This window comes from Buteo buteo, chromosome 24 (assembly GCF_964188355.1).
Source record: "Buteo buteo chromosome 24, bButBut1.hap1.1, whole genome shotgun sequence".
NCBI lineage: Eukaryota > Metazoa > Chordata > Aves > Accipitriformes > Accipitridae > Buteo > Buteo buteo.
The window spans coordinates 780,778-806,765 of NC_134194.1; the positions used below are offsets into that span (position 1 = coordinate 780,778).

The window sequence follows — 25,988 nt, forward strand, 5'->3', positions numbered from 1 at the left end:
ACCAATCAGACGGCGGCGCTCGTACGGTACGAGCCAATAACGGCTCCGAAGAGCCCGTCCCAGAGGTCAGCGGAGAGCCAGCAGGCTAGGTTGAGCGAGCGCACGAACCCCGCTGCGACATCTTTTGGGGGGGCTCTTAAAGGGGCAGCGCGCCCCCGCGCCCGGGCAGCCGGCCGAGGGGGCGCCCCCAGCGGCAGCCCCGCCGGGGCAGGTGGATGTATTTTATTGTTTTTTTCCCCCTTTTTCGACGTTCCCGTAGGGGGAAGCCGCGGTCCGTGTGCCGCCCTGCGGACTCGGGCCTGTGCACTGACGAACCCGGCGGCAGCGACGCGCTCCCGGTCTCCCGGAGGGGGGTCGGTACCGAGGCCTCTGCTGCGGCTGTGTACTAGCAGAGGCCCAGCGCGGCGCCGGTCGGCGGGCTCCGCCGGTGCGAGCACAGCACGGGCAACTCCGGCTTGCCGTACCGGCCAGGCCCCCGAGGCTCCGCCGCGCCCGCAGCCAGCAGGCCGGCGGCCCTGCCCCTGCTTGGCGCTGGCCCTGCAGCGGGGCTCTGCCCGCCCGGGGGGGGGGCGCGCACCGGGACGGCTCTGTTCTCGCCGAGCACGGCAGGGGAGCGGGACGGCAGGAGGCGGACAGGCACACTGCCTCCCCGCCGGGTCGCGCTCCCTCCGCCCCGGCTGTCACAGGCGGCAGCAGGAGCCAGCGGCCTTCGCACTACAAAAGGCCCGCGCCCGCAGCGCCCTCCCGCCTGCCCGCCCCTGCCAGGCCGCCGCCGCGCCCCCCCCCCCCGCCCGCCCGCCGCCTTGGTACAGCCCCGCCCGGCCACCGCCGCCTTGGTACAGCCTGGCCCCGCCCCGCCGCTGATGGGCGGGGCGTTCCGTCTCCCGTCAGGCGCGGCGGTCCGGCAGCATGGCGGTGAGTGCGGACGCGGAGCGAGAGCTCCGGGCCCGGCCCGGCGGGTCCCGCTTTGGGGCCGCGGTTCGCGGTGGGGTGTGTGCGGCAGTGTCCGCCCGGGGGCCGCGGCCCCTTCGCGCGGGACTGGCCGCCTCCCGGCGCCGGTGGCCGGGTTCCCCGCGGTCCCCTCAGCGCTAGCGGGGCCATTCCGCTTCCCAGCGCGGTTCTGCGGTGCGTGGAGCTGCAGGAGAGCGATCCTGAGGGGCAGGCCTGCCCTCGGAGGGGTGGCGGTGGGGGCCTGGCCGTCTCTAACTGTCTTTGGTTGTTTCGAAGTCGGGTCAGCCGCCGGTGCCGGTAGGCAGTATGTCTGGGCAGCTTACTTGGCTGACAAACGCTTCGAAAGCCCAAACGACTTTCAGCAGCTGGTTTCATGGTTTTACAGATGGCATAACAATGCGTAAAATGGTGGAGCCACGCTAAGGTGAATGATGCCGTACCACAGGAGAACAAGAGACTAGTGATTAGACTTCCTGGCATGAGTTAGAACCTTTCATTAAATTACCATAATATCTTTGCTTTCCTCTTAAAGGTGTTTTGAGGTTTGCTGTAGTACTTTTATTGTTAATCAGATTTATGTTTGCTTATGTGAGTAAAGGTAGGTTCAACTTCTGCCCCAAATACCTTAGTATTGCCTTGATCTTGGGGGAAAAAAAACCAGACCCTCAAACTTTGTGAATGTCAAGCTTTAGGACTGTGGTATCTGTAGTGCGTGTATCCTTTAACGCTTGCAATATGTTGTATGAGAAAAGAATAAAGAGAGGGAATGTTTAACACTTAATAGTGGTGCTTAAACACCAGTGGAATTTACTTTACCTGAAGAACTCTCTTTGTGAACTACAGTTAGAGTCGACTTGTATGCCAGACTTCTGGTGTAGGAAGTACTATTCCTACTTAGCGTATAGCAAGATGAAGAAACATTACATGGGGTTTATGAAGAGTCTGGAACAAAACCAGAATTCCATGGTGGTTTTTTTCACTTACGATTTATATCGACTCCTCTCTCCTCAATTCAGACACCTCTGAATTTGTTAGTTATTGGTAAAATGATCAGTTTGTTAGTGTGTGTGTGTTCTGTTGGCTATGATAGTCCTTTGCCTTGGCAAATGCTTTCCTTACAGATTTTAGATCTTGTCTCAGAAGGCTGAATCTCAAGGATACGCATTTACATGGCCTGATCATTGATCATGTTAATGATTCTTTGTTGTGAGATTATGCTGCAGTGTTATGGAGTCCGGAGAAATGCTTGCCCGTAACAAAAGGAGTTTAGGATTTGTCTATAATATGTTACGGTTCTGTATTTAGTAATCCATTCAGCCAGACTTTTCTTCTTCTTTCCGTTTAACAGGAACGTAAAGGGACAGCAAAAGTCGATTTCCTGAAGAAAATTGAGAAAGAGGTCCAGCAAAAGTGGGATGATGAGCGAGTCTTTGAGATTGATGCTTCGGATAGGCAGAACCAAAAGAGGTATCATTACATTTTTTAACAGGTTTTATCTTTAACTGCTTGAAACTTCTTTTCAGGGGAACTTTTCTCCTTCAAAACCCAGGGGGGAAAAAAAGTGCCTCTTTTGAATGAATAATTCTCTTGGATCACCTGGAGGTACTTGCTTATGCATTAAGTTGGCATTTCCATAGCTGACAACATAAAGCAGTCATGTACATGTGTTGGGCAAGTTCCATTAGGATGAAAAAAGCCTTCTCCTCATTCCTTAGTAGTATCAGTATCCTCTGAGATTTTAAAAATAGATTCTCTTTGGTGACTTCTACTCTTTGACATGGAGGATACTTCTTAATGGGATGCCTGAGCCCTTACTAGTGGGAGGGCTTTTACCCTCCCAGTTAGAAAGGACCACTCTTTTCTCTGGAGGAAGGTGTGTACTTGCTCTGCTTCACTGAGAAAAGAAAATTGTTAAACAAATATCTTGGGTCCTGGTGTAGGCCAACCTGTTTTACTTTGTGTAGAAGTGGATCAAGGCCAGGTGTGTGATCATTACTGTTCCTCAGGTGAGGTGCTGTGATTTCTTTTCATACATGAACTGTATTGCAGAAGTTTGTCCTGCTACCTTGTTAGTCATAGACCTTCAGTTTGCGCTTCTGTTGTGATCTGCAGCTCCAGCAAAATAAGTTCCAGGACTGAATAAAGAGTGAAGGACCCAAACAGGTCAGAAGATTTGAATGCAAAATTAGGAGGTGTAATAAAAACTGTTGTGTGGGGGTGTTTTGCTGACACTGTAGAACTCCTTTTTCACTTAAAAGAAATGCAATCTGTGCTTTTAAGTATTTGCTATATTACAGGTTGAAATTTAAGGCTGTAATTAATACTTAGTTTCTGACCGAAAATGAAAGTAGTAGGTTAGTTTTACTATATGGAGTGATTTAATATGAAATCTCAGTGTTTATCATGGTAACATGTGACCACCTTATAAATGGAGAAAAAGCTGCTTTGCTGAACTGATGTTCTTACACTTCTAGCTAAAATGCCAAGTATTTATTTCAGGGTTTTGTCTTCTATTTATTTTTACAAAATAGCTGATATTAGTAAAAGCTTCCTCAGAGGAGAGAGAGATGATGCTGGCAGAACATTTCTGTGGTCAGTCCTTACATAGTCACAGTAGGATTTCATCATGTGCCAGGAGGAGGCTTTACTTACAGTGTTTTTTCTTGGGTTGAGCTGGTAAAGCTCTACTACGATGTAGATGGAATTGCTGTAAGGGATCTGTGGCTATTCGTGCAATGCTCAATCCTGGGAAGTGATAGCAGGAATATCTGTATCATTATTAAAGATCACAGTTATTCAAAGTAAATGGGCCAGGAGAGATGTGGTTGGCCTTTTCCAAAACTCAGACTTAAAAAATTCTTTGATATAATTCCTGCTTGAACTAGAGGAGATTCCCTAGGAAAAAATCTAACCCTTATTTAAGAAGAATGGGATTCCACCACAGAACTTCTCAGGTTGTTTTAATGGCTAACACTGTTCCTGATTTATTTTTTTATTATCTAAAGTTTTTTATTAATTATGAAGTTCTCTGACTTCAGTTCCAGTCACTGCATTTGTTGTATTTCTGCTTCTTTGCTTGAAGCTTCCTCTGTTAATGTAATTTCACTGTGTTTCTAGAGGGACTGTGTCTGAACTGTCTCTTGTTTTCTGCTGTTTCCATGTAATAATGCCATTGGTAGGATTGCCTTTGTTTGTTTATTTTGTTAAAGAAAAAACTCTCTTGTTGACATCATCTTCATGTGTGAATCTGTACTGAGGTTTATCTGGGTTTTTCTTTTTTGGTATTTGCCTCTTCTAATTAATTTGAACTGCTGTGAATTTTACCTTGTTTTTCTTAGTTGTTAGTTAAGGAACTTTTTTTTTTATAGAATATTCTGCTTTTAATAGGTGCTGGTTTTGGTCAACGCAATATTTTGCTTTGATAGTGGCTTTCTGATCTTATGGTGAAATATTCCTGAGCTGCTGTCTCTTGACTGTAGATGGTGCTTATTTCTTTGCTTAAATTTTCTCCCACCTGGTTGGTTTCATAATTGTTCTCAGCTTTCTGAAATTGGTTCATCTAAAATAGCAGGCATGTGCAGCGCTGGTTTGGTCTCTTGTTTGCTTTCCACATGGCAGATACAGTCTGCCATAGTGCCTGAGCAGCTGCCAAGCTCTGATGTTATGTTCCATCCCTTTATCTGTCACAACGGGCTTCTCTGGTGGTAGATGCAGTGCTGCTTGAGTGAACTGATGGGGGTACAGCTTCGGGCTTGCCTTGGTCACGCTCGCTCAGGACCGTAAGGGTGGCAGCCCGAGGAAGGGAGAGAGCAGAGCTGTTGGGGGGAAGCGCGTTTCATGGGCAAAGGGAACGTACTGCGGGATTAAGAAAGACCATTTAACTCTTGGTTTTATTTCTGCCCCAGAGTAACCCCGAGAAACTTGTTTAAGACAGAACCTCTAGAAATGCTTAGCATGTGTGGGAGCACAATTCCTCTCAGATCAGTACGATCAATGCTCTTTGTAGAGAGGGGCTTCCTTGTGGAACAGCATTAGTCCTTTGGGTAGGTCTCTGACTGAAAAAGCAGTGACCTCGGCAATGTGAGGTTAGTTATTTCTTGTGTGGGAAAGTCAAACTAAACCAAGATAATAACTAAAGTGGTTTAACAGGTGGCAGCTTCCTAAATTGCAATATTTTGCAAGCAAACCAATTACTTGGCCTTTATTTATGCACATTTATACATCAGTGGTAGTGTCTGAAGGGGAAAAGACAAGGCAGGAAGTAGAGTGCAAAGGTGCAGGTAGAAATTTAAAATGTCCTAAAGATCTAGAAATTATCTTAGCTGCTTTGGGAGGTCAGGTTACAACAACATAATACGTATTCAAAATACTGTGCAACAATATATCCCTGTGAAATGAGTAATTATTTACAGTGTGCCACTAAAAAATCTGAACTCAGACAGTGGGAGATTAAATAACTGTGGGAGATTAATAACATAATTAATTGACTTTAAGCCTTTGCAGTAATTAATTTAGAGAAGCAGGATTAGAATTTGTTACCTTTGGGAAGATGTTATAGCTATTTGAAAGTTTCTTTGTGATGTCAATACTATGTGTTTTTTTTTTTTTGTGGTGTGTGTTGATTTTTTTTAATTTGTTTTTTAAAGATGATAAAACCTTTTAGTATATCAGTTCTTTAAAATCAAAGACTCATGTTACTGGCAGGGAAAATATTATTTTAATGTCACTGTGGGCTGATAATAGCTGAACATATCAGTTAACTGTTTTGCTTGTGCATCTTCTGATGGTCATTTTAAAAGCTAATTACATGTTTTAATTCTTCGAATTTCTTCACAGCAAAGGAAAGTACTTTGTTACCTTTCCTTATCCCTACATGAATGGCCGCCTTCACCTGGGACACACATTTTCTTTATCTAAATGTGAGGTAAAAATTTTCTTTTGCTAATACCTTTAAATACTACTCTAGAACAAATGCTAATTTTGCAGTTAAATTTGGAACTAACAGAATGCCTTTTTAATTTATAGATTCAATAATGAGTTATTCGAAGCTCCCTTTTTTTCCCATATTTTCACTGGAAATATTACTGGTTGAAGAGAAATGCTCCTCATCACTTTTTTTAGTTCTAGAGGACTAGACTCCAGGTGTTTCCTATATTTGTTCTTTCAGATTTGCCAAGATTTTAAAGGATTGCTGCTAAATGGCACAAACTTAACAAGAAATCTTATTGTCCCTTTTGTTTGTAAACACCGTGCTCTGTTACCTGTGTGTTAACAGGTTTTAGGTACTAGCAGATAGGATTCCACAAAATCGATCTCTTCTTTGCATCTATTCTTCTCTAGTCAAAAACAACCCCCTGAAAATTAGGAAGGCTTGTACTTACGCAGCCAAGCAGCGGCAGACCTGATAACAAAACTTAGCTTCACCTTCTTTTCTGTTAATTAGCTTCCTAGATGCTGTTGACTGCATTCATCTGTCTTTCAGTAGTTTCATGTTAAAGAAGGAAGTGCACTTATTTTTTGGGAAGGGTGCTAGTTTAGCCTTATGCCGTTCTTGTTTCATCTGTTTCATTTTTCCACTTTATATAGTTTGCAGTTGGGTACCAGAGGCTAAAGGGAAAGAATTGCTTGTTTCCGTTTGGTCTACACTGCACTGGGATGCCTATAAAGGTAAGATGTTTTGAGTTACTGAGGGCTTTTTCTGATGTTTTTTATACTTAAGACTTCTTAAAGCATTGTTTACTGTCCATCCCAATCACCATGTTAATTTATTAAAAAATTCATCAAGACTGTGATTTGGAACCTGAATTTGTAGTAAAGATGTGTTGTGCTTGAACTATACATTATTACTTTATAGAAAATGAAATGCTTTAAAATATAAGTTTACCTATTATATTTTTTCATTTGCAAAATGAAAATCCTCACTATAAACCTCTTCTGCCACGGCAGGCATTCTTGAAGTTGCAAGGTCTCCTAGAATTCAGTACAATGTCCAGAAAAAGTTTAAAGCGTTATAGCGAAATGGAAAGTGTTATCATTAAAAGCACTCCTTAGCTGTGATTGAAGCAGTTGCCACAGAAAAGTGCTGATAGACCACCAATAACTCTATTTAGGCTTGTGCAGATAAGCTAAAAAGAGAAATGGAATTATATGGCTGCCCACCTGAATTTCCTGATGAGGAGGAAGAAGAGGAAGAAAATTCTGCTAAAAAAGAAGAAGAAATTATCATCAAAGACAAAGCAAAAGGCAAAAAGGTAAACTTTAAACAAAGATTTTCTGGATTGGTAGCTGTGCTCTTAAAGCTTCAAAGTATGCATTATGGGTTTTTCCTCCTTCACACTCAGAGAAACCTGTGATACAAATATTTTGATTGTTTTTTCCAAGATAGCTGGGTACTTTTAAGGTAGACTTGGAAAAAAATACATCAACTGCATGGTTGCAGAGATATCATTTTAATGCATGAAATCTTAATGGTGAGTTGGTGCACTATTTAATAGTTTCCTGAGAAAAATGGGATCATCCAGGGTAATGTTCTGATTTTTTTTCTTTTTTCTTTTTTTTTCTTTTTTTTTCTTCTGCTCAAAGCATTCACAAACAAGTTGTAGGAATTAACCCTGCTTTCTCAGAGGTAGGGGATATATATACCTACTATGCTGATTATTGTCTTGTAAATTGGTATCTGGCCTATTCTGGCTAGATACGCTAATTAAAATCATCTGAACTATTTTGGCTTATCAGGTATTTAAATGAGATTTATGATTTTGGGAGTATCACAAAGCAAGGAAAAAAGTCACATCTAGGAAAAATTTAGAAATGTTCTTATGTATATTGTTTATGTATGCTAAAGGGTTTGTCACACTGGAAGCATTAGATTTGGGATTCTGTCTGCTCTACATCAACAGAAGATGTGATCTTGGCTACTCTTGTGGGTAGTAAGTTGCTGTTGGTTAGAGACATAAGATATTTGAAGGAAAAAGTAATATGAGCAAAGTAACAGCAGAAAATGTTTTTGACACAAGGATATAGTGCGGGACTGCTCCACCTTTTCATGGTGAAAACAGCCATTTGTTTGACCAGGACCTTGGTGAACTGGTCATTTCTTGCCAGCTTGTCATGGCACACCCTTATGTATCAGAGAGATCTAAGCATGTAACAGTTGAAAAGAGGAGGATTACTGTATGTACAGTTGAATACGAGCTAGGAAATAGTGTGGATCAGAAACTCTAATCATTAATCTTCACTGCTAGGGAAAGGATGCTGGAATATTTGTATTCTATATCTGGAAATAGAAATTGTAACATTAATAGAGAAAAAATGCTCTCGAGCATATAAAGCTATCGTGAATACAAGAACGTGCACTTTTTCCTAATCACAGTTGTCCTTTCAGAGCAAGGCTGCTGCCAAGACTGGCTCTTCCAAATACCAGTGGGGAATCATGAAGTCTTTGGGTCTTTCTGATGAAGAAGTAGTCAGTTTTTCTGAAGCTGAGCATTGGCTGGATTATTTCCCTCCCCTTGCTGTTCAGGATCTGAAAAGCATGGGATTGAAGGTAACTGTGTGAAATCTAAAACTCAATTATGCAAGCAGCCATACTTGTATTGTTATGTCCAGGAATATGCTGCCCCTCCTTTGAGAAGATTTTCTGCATAATACCAATATTATTCTAGAAACGTTTCTGGTATTCATGAAATTACTCATTTAACATTTTAATAGTCTTGGGTGATAATTAAGGGCTTTATTATATAGGGCTTATACCCTATGCAATGATCACAACTGGAAAGAGGAATTGAATAAAGAAATTATGACTTTCACTTCTTTCTGTATTAGATAACTGTTCTGTAGTCAGTATTGACAGTAGTTTTAGGAAGAGTAATGATGTGATATTAAATAAAGATACTTGTCCTACTGACAACAGATTTTTAAAAATGAAGGATGATAGAGATTATGAAACAAGGTAGTGCTGAAATTTAGCTTGAGTGGTTGATTAAAACTACTGCAAAATCTCTAAAATTCAGTCAGCGGATGGGGCCCTGAGTCTTTGATACCTCAGCTCTCAAAGGCCACGCACATACAGACTGCAGTTATGTTTTTAAGCATGCACACTTTGTGTGATATGTACTTGCATTCTCTTTTCAGAGAAAAACTTCTTTTTGTTTTTAAAATAATATTTTTGCTATTGTGAGGTTCCTTGAATTTCTTTGTTGTATTTACTTACCGGAGACTCTTACATATTTCCAGGTGGATTGGAGGCGTTCTTTCATTACTACAGATGTTAATCCTTACTATGATTCCTTTGTACGATGGCAATTTCTTACATTAAAGGAAAGAAATAAGATTAAGTTTGGGAAACGGTAAGCCTACCACTTAAGTCTTGAGTTTATTGTGAATATGGATAAGCTCAGCTTTACGAAGGACAGAACCCTATGACACATTTCTAGAACATGCTTATAACTCACATTAAACTAGAATCCTTTCATTTCAAATGCTCTACTAGGCAGGATGAAGTAGTGTGTTTATTGTGCTACCGAAGTGTATGAGATTGTGTTCCTGTTTTATTTTTTCCATGGACATCAACTCAAAGCAAAATATGGCCGATACTGAAAGCTCTTGCAAAAACTGGACGTTGACATTGGTGGAAATTTACACGAATTTTGAAAATACCATTAAGAGGTCTCTTTCTCATAAAGATTTTTTTTTCTTTTGGTCTACACATTATTGTATTTGCTACTAAATTAAAACATACCTTTTTCTAGATACACAATTTATTCTCCAAAAGATGGACAGCCTTGCATGGATCATGACAGGCAAACAGGAGAGGTAATATTTTTAACTGTGATTTTTATGTATTGCTTATGCTTTTAAGTACTGAATGGAAAAATAAATTGTATCTTGGAGCGAAATGTATTTTGTACAGTTATTGGTTCTCAGTTGTCAGTACATACAAAAACTGAACGAACTCTGTTGAGAGTATTTGTCTTGAACTATGGATAGTATTTTCAATTGTAGCTGTTTTCTGTGATTATTTGGCAATTTGTGCCAGCAGCATCACTACATCATATCATTATCTATCTGTTGAAACAAAACAAATAAGCTGTTATTAATTTATATATTGCTGAGATAGTGGCTATGATGAGTAAATTTTTGGATGTAGGAATAAAGTATAACCTCTCTCTCCAGTATGCATTTTAGTAAACAGTCATTTGTATCAATGGAAATATGACTGACTTTGAAGAAAGCATCAGTACCTTAAATAATGCTTGGGTTAGCGTACTACAGACTGGGATTTATTTTCTTTACTGCTTGTGTCTATGTCATGTATTGATTGCTGCATTGTTTATGTGAATTGTAGGGTGTCGGGCCTCAAGAATATACGCTAATAAAAATGAAGGTGTTAGATCCTTATCCCACAAAATTAAGGTAGGTCTTGAATTTGTAACGGCAAATAGGTTCTATCTTATGGCCAGAAGTGACCATTAAATTAGACAATCTGTTTTGCCTAATGCAGAATTTAATTTCACCCTGTTACTTCTGTCACTTCAAAGGCTTGGTCTCTCTTTTGAGCTGCTCTATTCACTAGTCTGTGTGGAACTTGAATTAAAAAAAAAAAAAAGAAAATCTCAAAACCCACAAAGAACTTAATGACCCACTTTCATACCTTAGGAAATGTTACTTAAAAGTTCATATTAGCTTAAAAGCATGTTCTGTATTATCCTAAATGTTTTTATTTTGGTGACTTATGACATACTTTTTTCCCCCCAGTGGCCTAAGAGGAAAAAATATCTTCTTGGTGGCTGCTACGCTCAGACCAGAGACCATGTTTGGACAGACTAACTGCTGGGTTCGCCCAGATATGAAGTACATCGGCTTTGAAACTGTGAATGGGGATATTTTTATCTGTACCCAAAGAGCTGCCAGGAATATGTCCTACCAGGGCTTTACAAAAGATAATGGAGTCGTACCTGTTGTCAAGGAGCTGATGGGAGAAGTAAGCATCTTGCAGCTTGCTGGTCAGGCTTATCTATTCCTGTGAAGCTTATACTTACAAAGGTGATGATAGAATTCTATTTACAAAGAAAATATAGGAACTATTACAAAAATTTTGGAGTGTTTAGTGACTAAAAAAGCAAGCAGAAGACAGCTTCCTTGGCAGCCGAGCTGCAGCTACTACTGGGAGATTAAGCTGATGCACTTACCTGTGGACAAATGCATTACTATTGCCTTAGCATTATGTGATGCGTGAATGGTTTTAAGTGATATTTTTCTGCATGCTGGGAAGAGTGATGACTTCTCTACAAGGAATGGAAAGGACAGAAAAAAGTTATAGCTGGGAAGGGTTTTGTGAAAAAGGCTTTTTGTTGATGCTGACATTTCCATTACATCTTTGTGAATGAAGCTTTCTTATCTTAGTAGCTGAATATTAGTGGTTTTGATATTAATTTTCCTTAACTTCTGTGCTTTGAGTAAAGTGTAGTTAGTGGCATTTGTTCATCCTAATAGAAAGCACCTTCTTGCTCTTTACATCACTCAATTTCCATTCACTAAAACTTGTCATCATCTTTCTTGATCCTGCTTTGAAGGATGAAGTAGAAAATAGTTTTTGTTTCTTTGTTAGTAGACATGATGTGAATTCAAGCAGATTAGAGAGGTAGAAGACAACTGCAACATCTAGACTACCTCCTGTCAGTGCATAAATGGTCTTGATGAAATTCTTTTCCTGCCTTTGTTTAATCTGGCTTTTGACTCTAGCTTCTTAATTCTGCCTGTCTTGATGCTGATGTGCTTCAGATATTTGGAGACAAACTGTTCTGCTTACTGTCTTTTTCCAACTCTATACTTTAGTAGTTTTGCTTTCTCTATGTTATCTGGTATTTGACTTTTCTACCAGTAAATAGTCCATATACTGTCTCAAGTGGTACATGCTTTCTTTTCCTATATAATTCCTCCTTGTCTAACTATTTTTTTTTCCAATTTATTTTTTTGTAACATGTAAGGAATGCCAGCAAATTTAAAGAATATCTGCCAGGAGAGCTTACACAACTAGGCTGAAAAAGTGCTATTTATTGTAATGATATTCCTTTGTCCCACATAGGAGATTCTTGGCGCTGCACTTTTGGCACCTCTCACCACCTACAAAGTTATATATGCTCTTCCCATGCTCACAATCAAGGAAGATAAAGGTAACTTTACAACAGCATCCTGCCAAAGCCTGTTTGATGCACGCTGTGCATTCAATATGTGCTGATTAATCTTTCTATCTGTTGTATCTTTTTCTTTGTCAAGGAACTGGAGTGGTAACAAGTGTTCCCTCTGATTCTCCGGATGACATTGCAGCCCTGAGAGATTTGAAAAAAAAACAGGTCAGTCTGTTAACTGAATTGCTTCTGTTTCTGTTTCCTTTCCATAGTGTGGAGGGTCAGAAGTGGATATTCAGTGGGTAAAATGAAACTCCCTTTGATTGGTGTTTTGCCATCTCTAACTTGAAATCAAAGTTAAAAATAAATGAAGTTAAAACCAGCTGGGCTGGGACAGATGTTTATTCTCAGACTTCAAGAAGAGTTTTGGATGAGGATCATGTAACTTCTGCTGCATGTTAAGGTAGTGAAGAGTACCAGTGAAATAGAAATAAATTCCTGTTGTGGAATTGAGTTCCAGAAATGAGATTAAGACATCTGTATCAATTTGAAATGAGACTTAACGTAGCTGTTGTTATTACAGCTTCAAGAGTACACCAGCGTCTAAAGAGCTATCCCTGGCTATTGAATTTCTGTCCAGCTCATTTTCAGAGTAGAGCAATATTGGTTTTTCCCCCTCTTAAAAATGTGGACAATTATGACAAAGAATCATCTGGAAATGAGATGGGGATTAATCTCAGGTGTGAGAAATGGTGGGAAGGTAGGGAAGTGGGTTTGTCTGCTTTACAATAAAATATTATGTACAAAAAAGACCCTATGAATGGATAAACCCCTTTAAATCTAGAAGATTTTTCTTCTATCCATATTGCATTTTTTTCTAACTTTCAAAGGCTTTGAGAGTGAAGTATGGCATCAAAGATGAAATGGTCCTGCCGTTTGAACCAGTAAGTACACCCAGTTGTGTCCATCTGCAGTACACATGGCTTTGTATTAATGGATGAGAAATGTAACAAGAACTGTGCTTGCCTTTTCCAGATTTTCTATTTAAAGTCCTCAGCTGAAAGAGCTGAAAAGTTTAAAGTAAAGTTTGCATGTTTTGCTGTAGTTGTAGTATTTGGCGTGTTAGGGGTTGCAAGCAAGATTTGTTATTCTATGCTATACTTCAGAGATAAAGGAAAGTATTAATTTTTGTGGGAATTGCTATTTTGGAGAATGGGTTGCATCATTATACTGATAACCTGTTGGTTGATTAAAACTTACAGCCTTAATGGCCAGATGATTATTCTATCTGTTCTTATGCAAAGAGTTAAAAGTCCTTTACTAGTAATGCAGACTCATGGCTGAATCAATTTTCATTAGAAAAACATAGGTTACAGGTAGAGCCATCCCAATATTCTGCACTACCCTTGCTTCCACGTGCTAGCTTTGGTAATGGTACAACTTGGTACTGGTGTCATGTCAGGAGACAAAACCAGGTTATTGCTTGTAGGAGGGCAGATCAGGAGTCACACTGGGGACTGCCAGGGATTTTTGATTTGATGAGTGGAATTGCAACAATACTTCATAACCTGATTAATATTAGATGCTGCAAATTTACAGACAGAGTAGCACGATGCAGTAGCAAGAAGTTTGACATAGACTTAGCACCTGCTTCTGCTGCCGTTAGGGTTCTTTGGTTAATACTGCTTTTGCCCAAGATACCATGCACCACAAACACTTTCAGGTAACTAGTCACTGCCTTTTTTCCCCTTCATGATCTCTGGTTCAAACTCCTGTATCAGCCTAGGGACTGCAAACCAAGCAAAATATACTTGTCTCTGTTTTGTTCAATGCATCACTCCTAGTGAAACTTGTGAAATCTGAGAAACAAATCTTTGTGTAGATTTTATGACATTGAGATAATTTGAACTGAATATCTGACGCTGTTTTGTTAATTCTCAGGTGCCCATCATTGAAATTCCAGGCTATGGCAACCTTTGTGCTCCATTAGTCTGTGATGAGCTTAAAATCCAGAGCCAGAATGACAGAGAGAAGCTTGCTGAGGCCAAGGAGAGAGTGTACCTGAAAGGATTTAATGAGGGAGTAAGTAATAAAAGATTTTCATGACTGTTATCTTGCTGAGTTTGATTAGGAGGAAAAAAGTGGATAAAGATAGACAATAAAAAAAAGACTGCAAAAAGAGGGAGGGTTTTTTTTGTTTAGATTTCTCCTGCAGGCAGGTTCTGCAGTTGGAGGAGTTACGTAGAATTGAAAGAGAATGGAGGAACTGCAAACTGAGATTTGTAATTTGATTTCCTAGCAAGTGATCTCCTTCTGGGGAGTTGATCAATTTTGTTACAAGTATTGATTTGGAAACTGATATGAAGAGAACAATGTATTGGTATGGGTTTTTTGGGTGGTGTTTTTTTTTCTTCTCCTGTCTTTACTTATGTGGTGGCTTACTGTGATGTATTCCTCGGCTATTTTCTTGTAAGCTGGCAGCAATGTTTATTTCTGTCTGTGTTCGATTGCCTATATGCATGCTGACATGTATACAAACTCATTTTGGGTAAAGATGACTGTATTTAATGAAAAAAACCCTTTATTCCTATTTTTTGCATGTCAAAGATTGCAGTAACTGCTACTTCTTTATGTTGATCTAAACAGCTATTGCACCTATTTCTCGTTAATTTAAAAAAAAAATCAACTCCTGTGACCCATGTTTTACAGGTAATGTTGGTGGATGGATTCAAAGGACAAAAAGTTCAAGATGTCAAGAAACTTATTCAGAAGATGATGGTGGATAATGTATGTGGTAGTATGCACACGGCTTCTTCTAAGTGATCCATTTTGTCCTTTTCACAGTAGCTGAGTTGCTAAAGAAACCTTTCTGTTTTGGTTCTGCAGTCCTCTTAGTGGTGCTTTGGATCACTACAGAGTATGAAATACTGCTAAAAGAAGAACCTTGTGTTCTTAGACAAAGTGGGATGAATAACTTTAGAGACCTCTTATTCCCTGCTTCATCCCATCACCTTGTCTAGGAAATATTCTGGTCGTCTGATTTAATCTTTGATATGGTTGGGAAGATACTGAAAGTGTAGGATCTGAATTGTCAGTCTTTTTCAAGCCTGCCAATAAAGGATATCTGTGATGTGCAAACACCCCATTTGGGGGGCTCATCATGCAGAGAGGGAAGAGTAGTAAATGAACAATGATCATGTCATCTCTTTAATAAGATTTTCCTGATGAGGACTGGAAGTGTGGGAGAAGCTTCAGTTATTTAGTCAATATTCCCTTGTTGTTGCAGCATTGTTATGTTCAGATTATAATATAATGCTTCATCCTGCATCAGAGTATGTGGTTTGTAAAGGTAGAATTAAAGCTCATTGTTCTATTTTTCTTTACCTTCCCCACTCCCTCTGTCCCCCAGGGTTTTCTAGTAGCTGTTTTAATCACTAGGGGCATAGTCAATGAGTAATATTTTGTGCTTCTGTCCTCCTTTTTGTCATGCATGGAGACATTCTTTACAACATTATGTGAACTGATACCTCAGAGAAGTACATAGTCAGTTGTTGCCCTCATTTTACTAAAGTGAATACTGAGGCAGAGAGCCTGTGCAGTGATGAAAGCCATGCAATAAAAGCTGTAAAACAGATTGGAACAGAGAGGATGATTTTTAGTAAGATGTGAGGATTTTCAAGACTTTGCTAAATACTTAAATCTTAGCTTTTATTGCCCTGTCCACTCTTAGGACGAAGCCATGATTTATATGGAACCTGAGAAACAAGTTATATCGAGGTCTGCTGATGAATGTGTCGTGGCTCTTTGTGATCAGTGGTAAGGGAAGTAAAGCTGTAGTTATAAAGTTACTGCCAATGTGGATTGCTTTATTACAGTAAACTTTTCCTGACTGTAGGTATTTAGATTATGGTGAAGTGAACTGGAAGAAACAGACATCAGAGTGCTTGAAACTTCTAGAGACGTAAGTTATAAAAGCGGACGTGAAGGGGAGTGATCGTTTGCTACTGGTGGTGGTGGTCTAAGGGCTGAGAGGAGTAATAGCTTATTTCTTACAGGTTTTGTGAAGAGACTAGGAGAAATTTTGAAGCTGCTTTAGGCTGGCTACAAGAGCATGCATGCTCCAGGACATATGGCTTAGGTAGGCAAAACACTCCTTTTCTCACTCAGTGCTTCATGAGGATGGTACTCATCACTTCGCTTGGAAGGCTTAAGTGCTATCTAGAATCCAAAATGGTATAGGTAAGTGTAGACAGATTTAGCCAACTTGCATCTTGACCCAGCATCCCAGAGAAGGCACAGTTTCTTGAAAATGCATGTGGCCAGCGATAATTTTATTTTTGCGTTACTACAGTGATTCTGTGCAGCATCTCTTGTAGCTTTTTGCCTGGGCCATTGATTTGCAAGGGACCTCAGAAGAAGGAACTAATACCATTTCTTGGGTGTTCTTAAATTCTGACTAGCCTTCATTTTATGTAGCCTATGACGTGGGACAGCTGTTATAACTTCATTATAATACACAGCAAATGATCATGAGCGGAAATTTGTTTGACAGTTGTGTTAAGAAGCTGATTATAAAAATAGCAAGTATTTTCTCTTTAATAAAATTTTCAGATGCCTGAATTGAATTTTTAAAAAAAGGATTTTTAAAAGGATAAGCATGAGTACTTTCGTGTATATATGTGTGTGTATATATATATGTTCCACTGAAAGTCATAAACTGCTTATGTATGCTTGAGTGTCATGCTTGTTAGTAGGCATGATAGTGACTGCCTCTGATACCTGGCTTCCATCTCTTCTAGGTACCCGGTTACCTTGGGATGAGCAGTGGCTGATAGAGTCTCTCTCTGACTCAACTATCTACATGGCCTATTACACAGTGGCCCATCTGTTACAGGGAGGTAACCTGAGGGGCCAAGGAGAATCTCCTCTCGGCATTGGGTAGGGAGAGTGAATCATTAAGTTTTCTTGTTTAATTGGGTGTGCTTATCTCCTGAATTGTTCTTGACAAAGACTTGCCAAGGAGGCTGATTCTTTGCTTTTGTGTTTAAAAAGCATCTTTGTTAAAACTTTACCTGCTGTTAGCTAAGTTACAGCAAATCTGCGGAAGGGAAATAAGAAAAGAAAAAGGAGTATGGTGGCCAGAGAGAGAGGAGGAATGTCCCTGAAAGCAGAACTGTATGCAGAGTTATATTACCTTTTTTAATAGTTGTTTGACTTGCCTTGAAATGGTCCTTGCCAGGTGTTTTTGAGTGGTTGGTTTTGGTGGCTGCTGAAGTCTCTGCTTATTGAGACTGATTTGCAACTATAAAGTGAGCATGATTAGCCCTTAGTTTTTGTCACTGTATTAAAAGTTCGTAACTCTCTTAGAAGCTTAGAACCGTCTTTTATGCACAACTCTTACATGGAAGCCTTCAAAGTAAGAGGCAGAAGGCATTTGTACCAAAATACCTCTGAAGACTGCTCTGTGACCTCTTGGTTGGAGTGGTGGTGGACTTTCAGTGACAGATCAGAGAGATGAGATTTTTCAATTCCAGATGAGTTGGACTAAAACGCTTCCAATCTTGCCTTGAATCTTATGCTCTAATTCTGCATGTTTTATGAACTATTTTCTGGAGTAGTTTACACACAGGAACTGGAACTTACCTTTTTTGATGCTATAACTAATCTGAAAAACATTTCCAAAGTAAAGATTCTTACAAACTGTTGTGGTTTAACCCCAGTCAGCAACTAAGCACCGTGCAGCTGCTTGCTCACTTCCCCCCCACCCGGTGGGATGGGGGAGAGAATTGGGGAGGGGGGGGGAGTAAAACTCGTGGGTTGAGATGAGAACAGTTTAATAGGACAGAAAGGAAGAAAATAATAATGATGATAACAATAGTAAAATGACAACAATAATAAAAGAATTGGAATGTACAAAACAAGTGATGCACAATGCAACTGCTCACCACTCACCAACTGATGCCCAGTCAGTTCCCAAGCAGCAATCCCCACCCCCGGGCCAACTCCTCCCAGTTTATATACTGGGCATGATGTCACGTGGTATGGAATATCTCTTTGGCCAGTTTGAGTCAGCTGCTCTGGCTGTGTCCCCTCCTAACTTCTTGTACTCCTCCAGCCTTCTTGCTGGCTGGGCATGAGAAGCTGAAAAATCCTTCACTTTTAGTCTAACCACTACTTAGCAACAACTGAAAACATCAGTGTGTTATCAGCATTATTCTCATACTAAATCCAAAACATAACACTATACTAGCTACTAGGAAGAAAATTAACTCTATCCCAGCCAAAACCGGGACACAAACAGAAATAGTTCTGAAAGACTTGGCAAAGCTTTCATTTTTGGCACAAACCTCTCTAATTATAGAGAGGCTACCTACATACCAGGCCTGTCTGGAAACAAACTTTGAAGTGAGCATCCTGAGCACTGAATTATAGATTTGATGTAATTAAGTACATACAATTAGAGTGTACTCTTACGTGAGCAGGTAACATCTTTCTTGTAGTGTTAGCAAACACTTTTTACTAAGAATTACTCTGTGTGGTAAAGTAAAAGGGGATTTATGATGTATCACATCAGTCACCATTTGGTTACAATGATCTCTGCCACCAAACATGGAAGCTAAGTCACAGCACACCACAGTAATTTAAAGCATAGAACAGTAACTACCAGAACTAAACCAATAAACTGGTACATGTAAGACTTTATTCTAGACTGGTGGTGTCGACTGTCATTTGAACTAGTTTTTTAATATGTACTAGAGGTACTTTGGATCCAGAATGCTTTTCCTCTCTGCATAATACAGGCCAAAGCACCTTAGTAGATGTTAACAAATAGTAAACTTTGATCTGCAATTATTTAATTTGAAATGTGTGCAGGTAGTATCTGGTGTACTTCAGTGAAATTTTAGGGAGCTAGGAATAAAAATCTCTGTAGAAACAAGGATATTTTTTTAATGGAGGCCCGTGGCTGCGGAACTGTGGGTCTGAGTTGCATCTCATCAGTGTTTTCATTCAAAATTGTGGATTTTACCTCTAGTAATTGGTAAAAAGTGTCTTACAGTAAATGTTAATTTTGAATGGATTAATTCAAATGGGAAAAGACCACTAGTTTTTCCATGTAGGAGGTGACTTTGAACTGTACAGCAATTCCCTTGTACCCCTGCTCTTTTACTTTCATGGAAGCCAGAAGGAATGGCTCTATGACCCAGTGCAAGGGAAGGCAGGGAAACTTGTGTACTAGTAATAGGTTTTCAGTATGCAGTTAAGGTCACAAGTGCTGCTGTGGGTGTGGGGGGGTGGCATTTGGAAAAGAAATGAGCAGGTTTCGAGGACAGTCAAGATCATGCTTTAATTATTAATTACTTTTTCTTCACGGGAGTCTTCATGCTTTATTGGGAAATAGCAAAGGGCAGTTTAAGCAGGGCATGGCTTGAGCAGTTCTGAGTTCTGATTTTGTTTCTGATGTTGGACTCACTCATCTGATCTTAGACAAAGTACCTGTATACTTTGTCCATGTTTGCTGTGCTTATCAAATGGAGCATGTTGTAAGAATGAATCAACAGTTTTAAGCTGTCTTATACAAAATGCTGTAGAGTGTAAGAGGAACTTTTAGTGACATCTCAATATGGGACTAATTCTGTGCAGGGCACATCAAATGAGCAAAGAAGTTTGGGATTACATCTTCTTCAAGGCAGCTCCATTTCCTAAAACAGAGATTCCAAAAGAAAAGTTGGACAAGTTAAGGGAGGAGTTTGAATTTTGGTATCCTGTGGATCTCAGAGTTTCTGGCAAAGATCTTGTTCCAAATCATCTGTCGTACTACCTCTATAATCATGTGGCTATGTGGTCAGATCAAAGGTAAGTTTGGAGATAACGCAAAACAGTCGTGCAGGAGATAAAGCTGGAGAGTTTGTAGTTCTGGTACATTTGCTAATGGCTTTTTTGGACTGTGCAACATTCAGAATTAGGTTGAAAATTTATTCTTTCATATTGCAGCTTTGTTACAGTTGTCTATAGTAGAAGTTATTGAGAAGGCTCTGTACCATTATTTTCCGTATTTTTTCTAGAATCCTTTAAAGATTTTAAGATGCAAGATTCTTACATACACATTCTAAAACATTATTTAAAGCAAAACTGAAATCTAACTGCATAATATAACTTTAGTTGACTTGCTGAAATCCTGTCTGTTCTAAACACTGGAATTCTAGCAAGTAGCGTAATTGACTTGGCAGTTTCAATCAGCTTTAGAGCAAACCTAAGGATTTATATGTCCTAACTAAACAATATGTTGGCTTGGTGCTTCTTTAGAGGGTATGTGTAAAAAACATACTGAAACAGCGTTGGTGTATCTTTAGGGTTTTTTTCCTCCTTTGGGAGTGGAGAGAATACTACGTAGCAGCATCTAGAGCTAAATCCAAATGCAGGTGATGTTGGAATTACAGTGTTTGATGCTGTTTTTCATTTGTTTTAGCTGCCTATGGAGGCATGAAATGCTCAGTTAGGTAGCCACATGAAAAAGCAAATGTATGAAAGTGGAGAACAAATTTTAACTTTAGCTTTCATTGGCCTCTCTTATAAAAGTCAAATGTCTTCTGTAAATATATCCTCCTGTGGATTTTCCAGTGTTGAATTGTATTCCTGCGCTGGGGTTTTAAGTGACTTTATTATCATTAAGTTTTCTTAATTACTTCTTGAGGATCATTAAAATAGTGTATATATATTCCCATGGACTATGCAGTACAGGTTGAGAATCTTTGCTGATCACATGGTGCTTTTAGAAGGATGTAGTTCTGTGCATGAAGATACTATGTTTGCATTCTCTTGAACCTCTGTTTAAGAGTTGTATAAAACTGTATATAGGAAAAGCTGTTTTCTGATGTATAGTAAAGATGATCACGGGGAATTTGATATCTCCTTCCTTTGTTGGTAGAGATATGCGGGACCTAAGTCTATCAAGTGCTGTTGGGCAATGCCAATTGCTGGCCTTTAAATTAAATGTAGCTGAATAGAGGGAGATGGAGTAAATGAAGTATAATTGTAGGTGCAGTGCTCCCTGCTTTGCATTTCAGCAATGATAATCCCTAGCCCTTATATTGGAATTCTTTTCATCTTCAAAGACACTCCTTAATTTTTTTAAGACGCCCCCTGGGTATTTTTTGAAGATTCTACCGAACGTGTTCGTCCCAAACTGGAACATAAAATGTGTGTTCTTTTTTTTAATAGAGAAAATGTATTTACTTTAACAAATGCTTTGTATCTTGTCTTCAAACAGAGAAAAATGGCCAGTAGCTGTGAGAGCAAATGGGCATCTCCTTCTCAATTCTGAAAAGGTATAGTGAGGTTTCATGTATGAGATGGTTTTTGTGGTTGTCAAAATAGGCACTTGCCAGCCAGATTGGAAAAATCCTTCTTGGAATTTAAGAGGAGGAAATAGTGAAATTTTTCTTCATTGGTGCCCTCCAGTTTTTCATTCATCAGAGGTAAAGACCTGCCTTTCCTCCAAGTCTATCTAACACTTTTCTAAGTTACCTCTTGTATAGCTTCACCAGTTTAGTAAAGATGTCAGTGCATTTCTGTTAAGTTTTAGGGTAGTTTTTTTACTAAATTTTAGCTTTGTTAAGCATTGGAGTAGATGCAGTGAGAGGAAGAAGTTTGTGCCAATAACTTGCTAATGTATGCAAGTTCTGAAACTGAATTTAATTAAAAGTGCCTGAACATAGGAATTAGGCCTTGGAGACTCTCTAATATAAAGCAAAAAAACCTCACGAGAGTCCTTGAAAAATCAATGCAGGATAAGCTGAAAACGCCAATTTTGAAGTAGTATTTAAGTTTATTTTAGATAATTTCTGAAATTAAATTTTGGTACTGATTTTCCCATTTTTCAAAGCCTGACCAAGTCTGGGGTGGAACCCAAATGTTGCAGAAGGCAGCTACCATTTCCTTGTAGCTGTGGTGTATATGGACCTTAGTAGTAACAAGGTGTGCAAGTGTCAAGACAAGTTCAACATTCAGGAGTTAGATGAGTGCTTGCAAAGTTTAGTCTGCTTTTGCTGAGATGTAGTTCAGATTTAGCAAATTGTTTTTGCTATGATTCATGAGAAAATACTTTCTCAATGGTTTGCCCAAACCCTTGTTGCATCCGTCTTGCTTATCCAACAACAAAATGGATGTGTGAGAAAATAAAGGCTCTTCTATTTCTTTCAGATGTCTAAATCTACAGGCAACTTTCTTACCCTAACTCAAGCTGTTGACAAGTTTTCTGCAGATGGTAAGTATGTTCTGACCTGCATCTGGCTTTCAATTATGCCAAAATGACTAAAATTATGTTTTGCTCTCAAAGGAGCAGTGGGTTTATTGGAGTACTGAATTGCAATAAATCTACTGCTTACCACCTGTTCTTGTTTGAAAAGCTGAACTCTGTTTAGAAAATTGGAATGCATGTTAGCACAACACCTGTTTCAACCAAGAACTGCTCCTGGTGTTGAGACCTAGAGGGGTGCCTATTTAATTCTTCCACATTTGCTTAAGAGATTAAAACATAAGACATACTGTTGATGCAGTGGTGTGTATACATGCATGCTGATGTTTCTTTTTGCATGCTCTTGTTTTTGGACAGTGATTTAGGTAGTCTCCTGGTTCTTGGTGTCTGTCTGGTTTCCTTCCCAAGGAGAGCAGTGTACCTCTCCTGGGTAAAGTGCATCCTATGTGAGACATCTCTTTCTAGTTGGCCAGGCAGTTTGTAAATTTACTTTACATTTTATTAACTCTTAATGAAAACTTAGTTGTAATTCATTTTGACTCCCATGCCTTCTGCATCTGCATCTATGTCTACCAGATAATTGCATGCCAGCTGTGTTAGCTGATCCAGTTTCTTTCAGGCATGCGTTTAGCCTTGGCTGATGCTGGAGACACTGTTGAAGATGCCAACTTTGTGGAAGCCATGGCAGATGCTGGTATTCTTCGTCTCTACACATGGGTGGAGTGGGTAAAGGAGATGATTGCAAACAGAGACAGTCTAAGAAGTGGTCCTGCCAACACCTTCAATGACAGAGTCTTTGCCAGGTACTGTACAAAGGCTAATAATACAGTTTGGTCCATTTTTTTTTTTCTTGCAAGGAGTATCTCTGCAGTTATTTTTCTTTCCTACAAATTAATGAATTCCATAAAACAAACCACGTTACATAATAGGCTATGGAATCGTGCTGCACTGGTGACATTGATAGTGTTTTACACAATGTTGCCATTATGTGGGGTAGACTATGCAATATTGATATTTTCACTTCCCTTCCCTCCCTAGTGAAATGAGCGCAGGCCTAGTGAAGACAGATCAAAATTATGAGAAGATGATGTTTAAGGAAGCTCTGAAAACTGGCTTCTTTGAATTTCAGGTAGGAGGTCTCTTTTTAGGTGTAAGAAACTAACACTTAGTATATGTTACTTTGTGGATTTCTTTTGATCCTGATGTCTCTGATCCTTAATTATACAGCTGAATTGGAATCAGAATTGTGCCAAGAAACAAGAGTACTTTAATGGAATAAATCTGAGATTATGAAGGTCTGCTTGTGTCATTTTACAAAGGTCCAGAGGAAGACAACTGTGATGCTGCAAATAGTCCTGATATCTAATATGGGCAAAAAACGGCTTAAAAAGAAGACACTACTAAAAAGAGTGCTTCCTTTCTTTAGCTCCTTTGTAATAAGGAACTCTTTGTAAGAAATCCAGATAATACGTCAACAAAATTGTTTGAAAGCAGAGTGCTTTTTGATATACCATAAACCATGTCTCCAGAATGTCTGCTGAACCATGCCGCTTCACTTAATGAATTACAGAGACTCCTTTATGTGGCTTCTTTATGGTATTCAGGAATATGATTAAGTAGGCTGACTTATATGTATAATGATAGATCATATTCATTGCCTTTTTCTTAGTACTTACTAGTAACTTTATGCAAGCTGTTCAGGGTGATAGTACCTGATACACAGTTGTGGATACTTTTGTCTTTTATGTCTGTGCCAATAAACACTTTTTTTTTTAAAGTACCGTATTAATGCAAGAAATCAAATGGCCAGCTGACAAATTCATACTCAAGTGCTTCAGGAAAATACAGTTCTTGTAATAATCCATTATTGAGTTCTAAGCTGCTTTCATTCTAAAGGCATATTAGAGCAAAGGATTGTGTGTGTTTTCTACTAAGCGTTTCTCCATGGCAGTTGGAATGGGTTAATGATGATTGCATTGGCTGTGTTTCAGGCAGCGAAAGATAAATATCGTGAGCTGGCGATAGAAGGAATGCACAGAGAGCTGGTGTTTAAGTTCATTGAAGTTCAGACTTTGCTGTTGGCTCCTATCTGTCCCCACTTATGTGAGCACATCTGGTCACTGCTGGGAAAGGTACTAATGTTTCAGCTTTGTCACTTGATTCGGATCTAAGTTTTTCACTGATTTTTAGTAAGGCTTCTATCAGGCTTATGTATCTATTTCATATGCAAGTAGAAGAAATGTATGTCTTATAATATGAAGAGCCATAGTGGCTTATTGTCCATAGGACAGTGAACATACAATTAGCCTGTTACTGTGGTGATATATGCAGCTTTAATACAAGTCACTTCAGTTGTGATCTAAAATTAACCCAAATTATTGCATTATTCCTACACTTATGCATGAAAATTAGTTGTTTTTTTTTTAGTGCCTTGTGCTTGTAGATGAAGTTATGTAGCTATATGGCAGGTGTAATTGTATCAATAGTCCTTAACACACTTGCAAATAAGTGCTTGTTGGCTGTATACTTACTCCTTTACAACCTAGTTACAGGTGGGTGCTCCTTGAGTTTCAAACTGTCTAAACTTCAGTTTCTGGTCAAGCTATAATGGATTGAAAACCTACCAGATACTAATGTGTTTTCATCTCAGTGCATGTCACTTCTTCCTTTCTTCAAAGCCCGATTCCATCATGAGAGCCTCATGGCCAATAGCAGGTCCTGTGGATGAAGTATTAATTCGCTCTTCTCAGTACCTCATGGAAGCAGCTCATGACCTCCGACTCCGTCTCAAGAACTACATGGCACCTGTGAAAGGAAAGGTGAAGTGTACTAGGTCATCTTTTTAAGCGTGTGTACTTGATGATTCTGTATTGCCTCATGACTCCTTCTTAATTTTCTTTGTTTCCTTAGAAAAGTACTAAAGAACCTCCCCAGAAGCCTTCTCACTGTACCATCTATGTGGCAAAGAACTACCCGCCTTGGCAGCACACCACCTTATCAGTTCTGCGCAAGCACTATCAGGTGGTCATCCTTTCATGTTTCTTTGGGCTGCTTACCTGCTTTTTTGTGGGTGCTTTTTTTCTATCTATAAAAAGCTTATAAGCTGTAATTTGTTACTGAATTATTTAAATATAAAGCAAGATAGTTTTAATTTTCTTTATGCTTTTACAACTGTCCAATAAATTTTGGTGCTTAATGAAATGTCCCAAGGAATGTCATTGATTTGACAGCATAATTTCATTGTTTTTTGACAATCTCGAGTAAAAAGTGGCTCATGTTCTGGGTTTTTTTTTTTTTTTTCATTTGTAAGTGGTTAGCTTTTAAAATGTTCTTCTTCCCAAGTATATTTATGAGGAAACATTGTTGACTGACAGATTAATGCTGTCTTACTATGCAAGTGGGCTTAGAAGCATTGTTTTGGTCCTTAAATAGGTGTGTGCCATTCAGTGATGTTACAAGAAATGCATTGAAATGGAATACATCAGTCATAAGTAGAAGAAATAAGCTTTTCTGAAAGCAGAAGAATCTGCTTCTGACATGGGGAAACTGACGAGAGTGGCTTTTGGCATCTTGATGAACAATCCTTCTCAGCTGGAACAAATCAGTATTGTAGCTGACAGATTAGAGACCGATGACTATTCCAACTTGTATTG

At 39.4% G+C, this 25,988-nt stretch overlaps 1 protein-coding gene across 2 annotated transcripts in view; it reads left to right on the plus strand.

Annotated features, from left to right (window-relative positions):
- Window positions 1–193: 193 nt before the first annotated feature.
- The window catches only part of LARS1 (leucyl-tRNA synthetase 1), a 34,587-nt gene continuing 8,792 nt past the window's right edge, over window positions 194–25,988 (plus strand). Inside the window, exons 1-27 of one of the 2 annotated variants that reach the window (XM_075056254.1) lie at window positions 194–211; window positions 2,300–2,418; window positions 5,788–5,875; window positions 6,538–6,618; window positions 7,062–7,202; window positions 8,336–8,497; window positions 9,187–9,299; window positions 9,702–9,765; window positions 10,298–10,365; window positions 10,708–10,933; window positions 12,038–12,125; window positions 12,229–12,305; window positions 12,971–13,024; window positions 14,022–14,162; window positions 14,790–14,867; window positions 15,811–15,896; window positions 15,976–16,041; window positions 16,136–16,218; window positions 16,880–17,018; window positions 19,722–19,934; window positions 21,349–21,406; window positions 22,281–22,344; window positions 22,955–23,138; window positions 23,374–23,464; window positions 24,327–24,467; window positions 25,014–25,154; window positions 25,246–25,356. In XM_075056254.1, the coding sequence (XP_074912355.1) occupies window positions 5,825–5,875; window positions 6,538–6,618; window positions 7,062–7,202; window positions 8,336–8,497; window positions 9,187–9,299; window positions 9,702–9,765; window positions 10,298–10,365; window positions 10,708–10,933; window positions 12,038–12,125; window positions 12,229–12,305; window positions 12,971–13,024; window positions 14,022–14,162; window positions 14,790–14,867; window positions 15,811–15,896; window positions 15,976–16,041; window positions 16,136–16,218; window positions 16,880–17,018; window positions 19,722–19,934; window positions 21,349–21,406; window positions 22,281–22,344; window positions 22,955–23,138; window positions 23,374–23,464; window positions 24,327–24,467; window positions 25,014–25,154; window positions 25,246–25,356 (2,721 nt within the window). In that variant the 5' untranslated portion in view covers window positions 194–211; window positions 2,300–2,418; window positions 5,788–5,824. Of the gene's footprint in view, window positions 212–864; window positions 916–2,299; window positions 2,419–5,787; window positions 5,876–6,537; window positions 6,619–7,061; window positions 7,203–8,335; window positions 8,498–9,186; window positions 9,300–9,701; window positions 9,766–10,297; window positions 10,366–10,707; window positions 10,934–12,037; window positions 12,126–12,228; window positions 12,306–12,970; window positions 13,025–14,021; window positions 14,163–14,789; window positions 14,868–15,810; window positions 15,897–15,975; window positions 16,042–16,135; window positions 16,219–16,879; window positions 17,019–19,721; window positions 19,935–21,348; window positions 21,407–22,280; window positions 22,345–22,954; window positions 23,139–23,373; window positions 23,465–24,326; window positions 24,468–25,013; window positions 25,155–25,245; window positions 25,357–25,988 lie in introns of those variants that run through there. The other variant, XM_075056253.1, reaches the window with a different exon arrangement.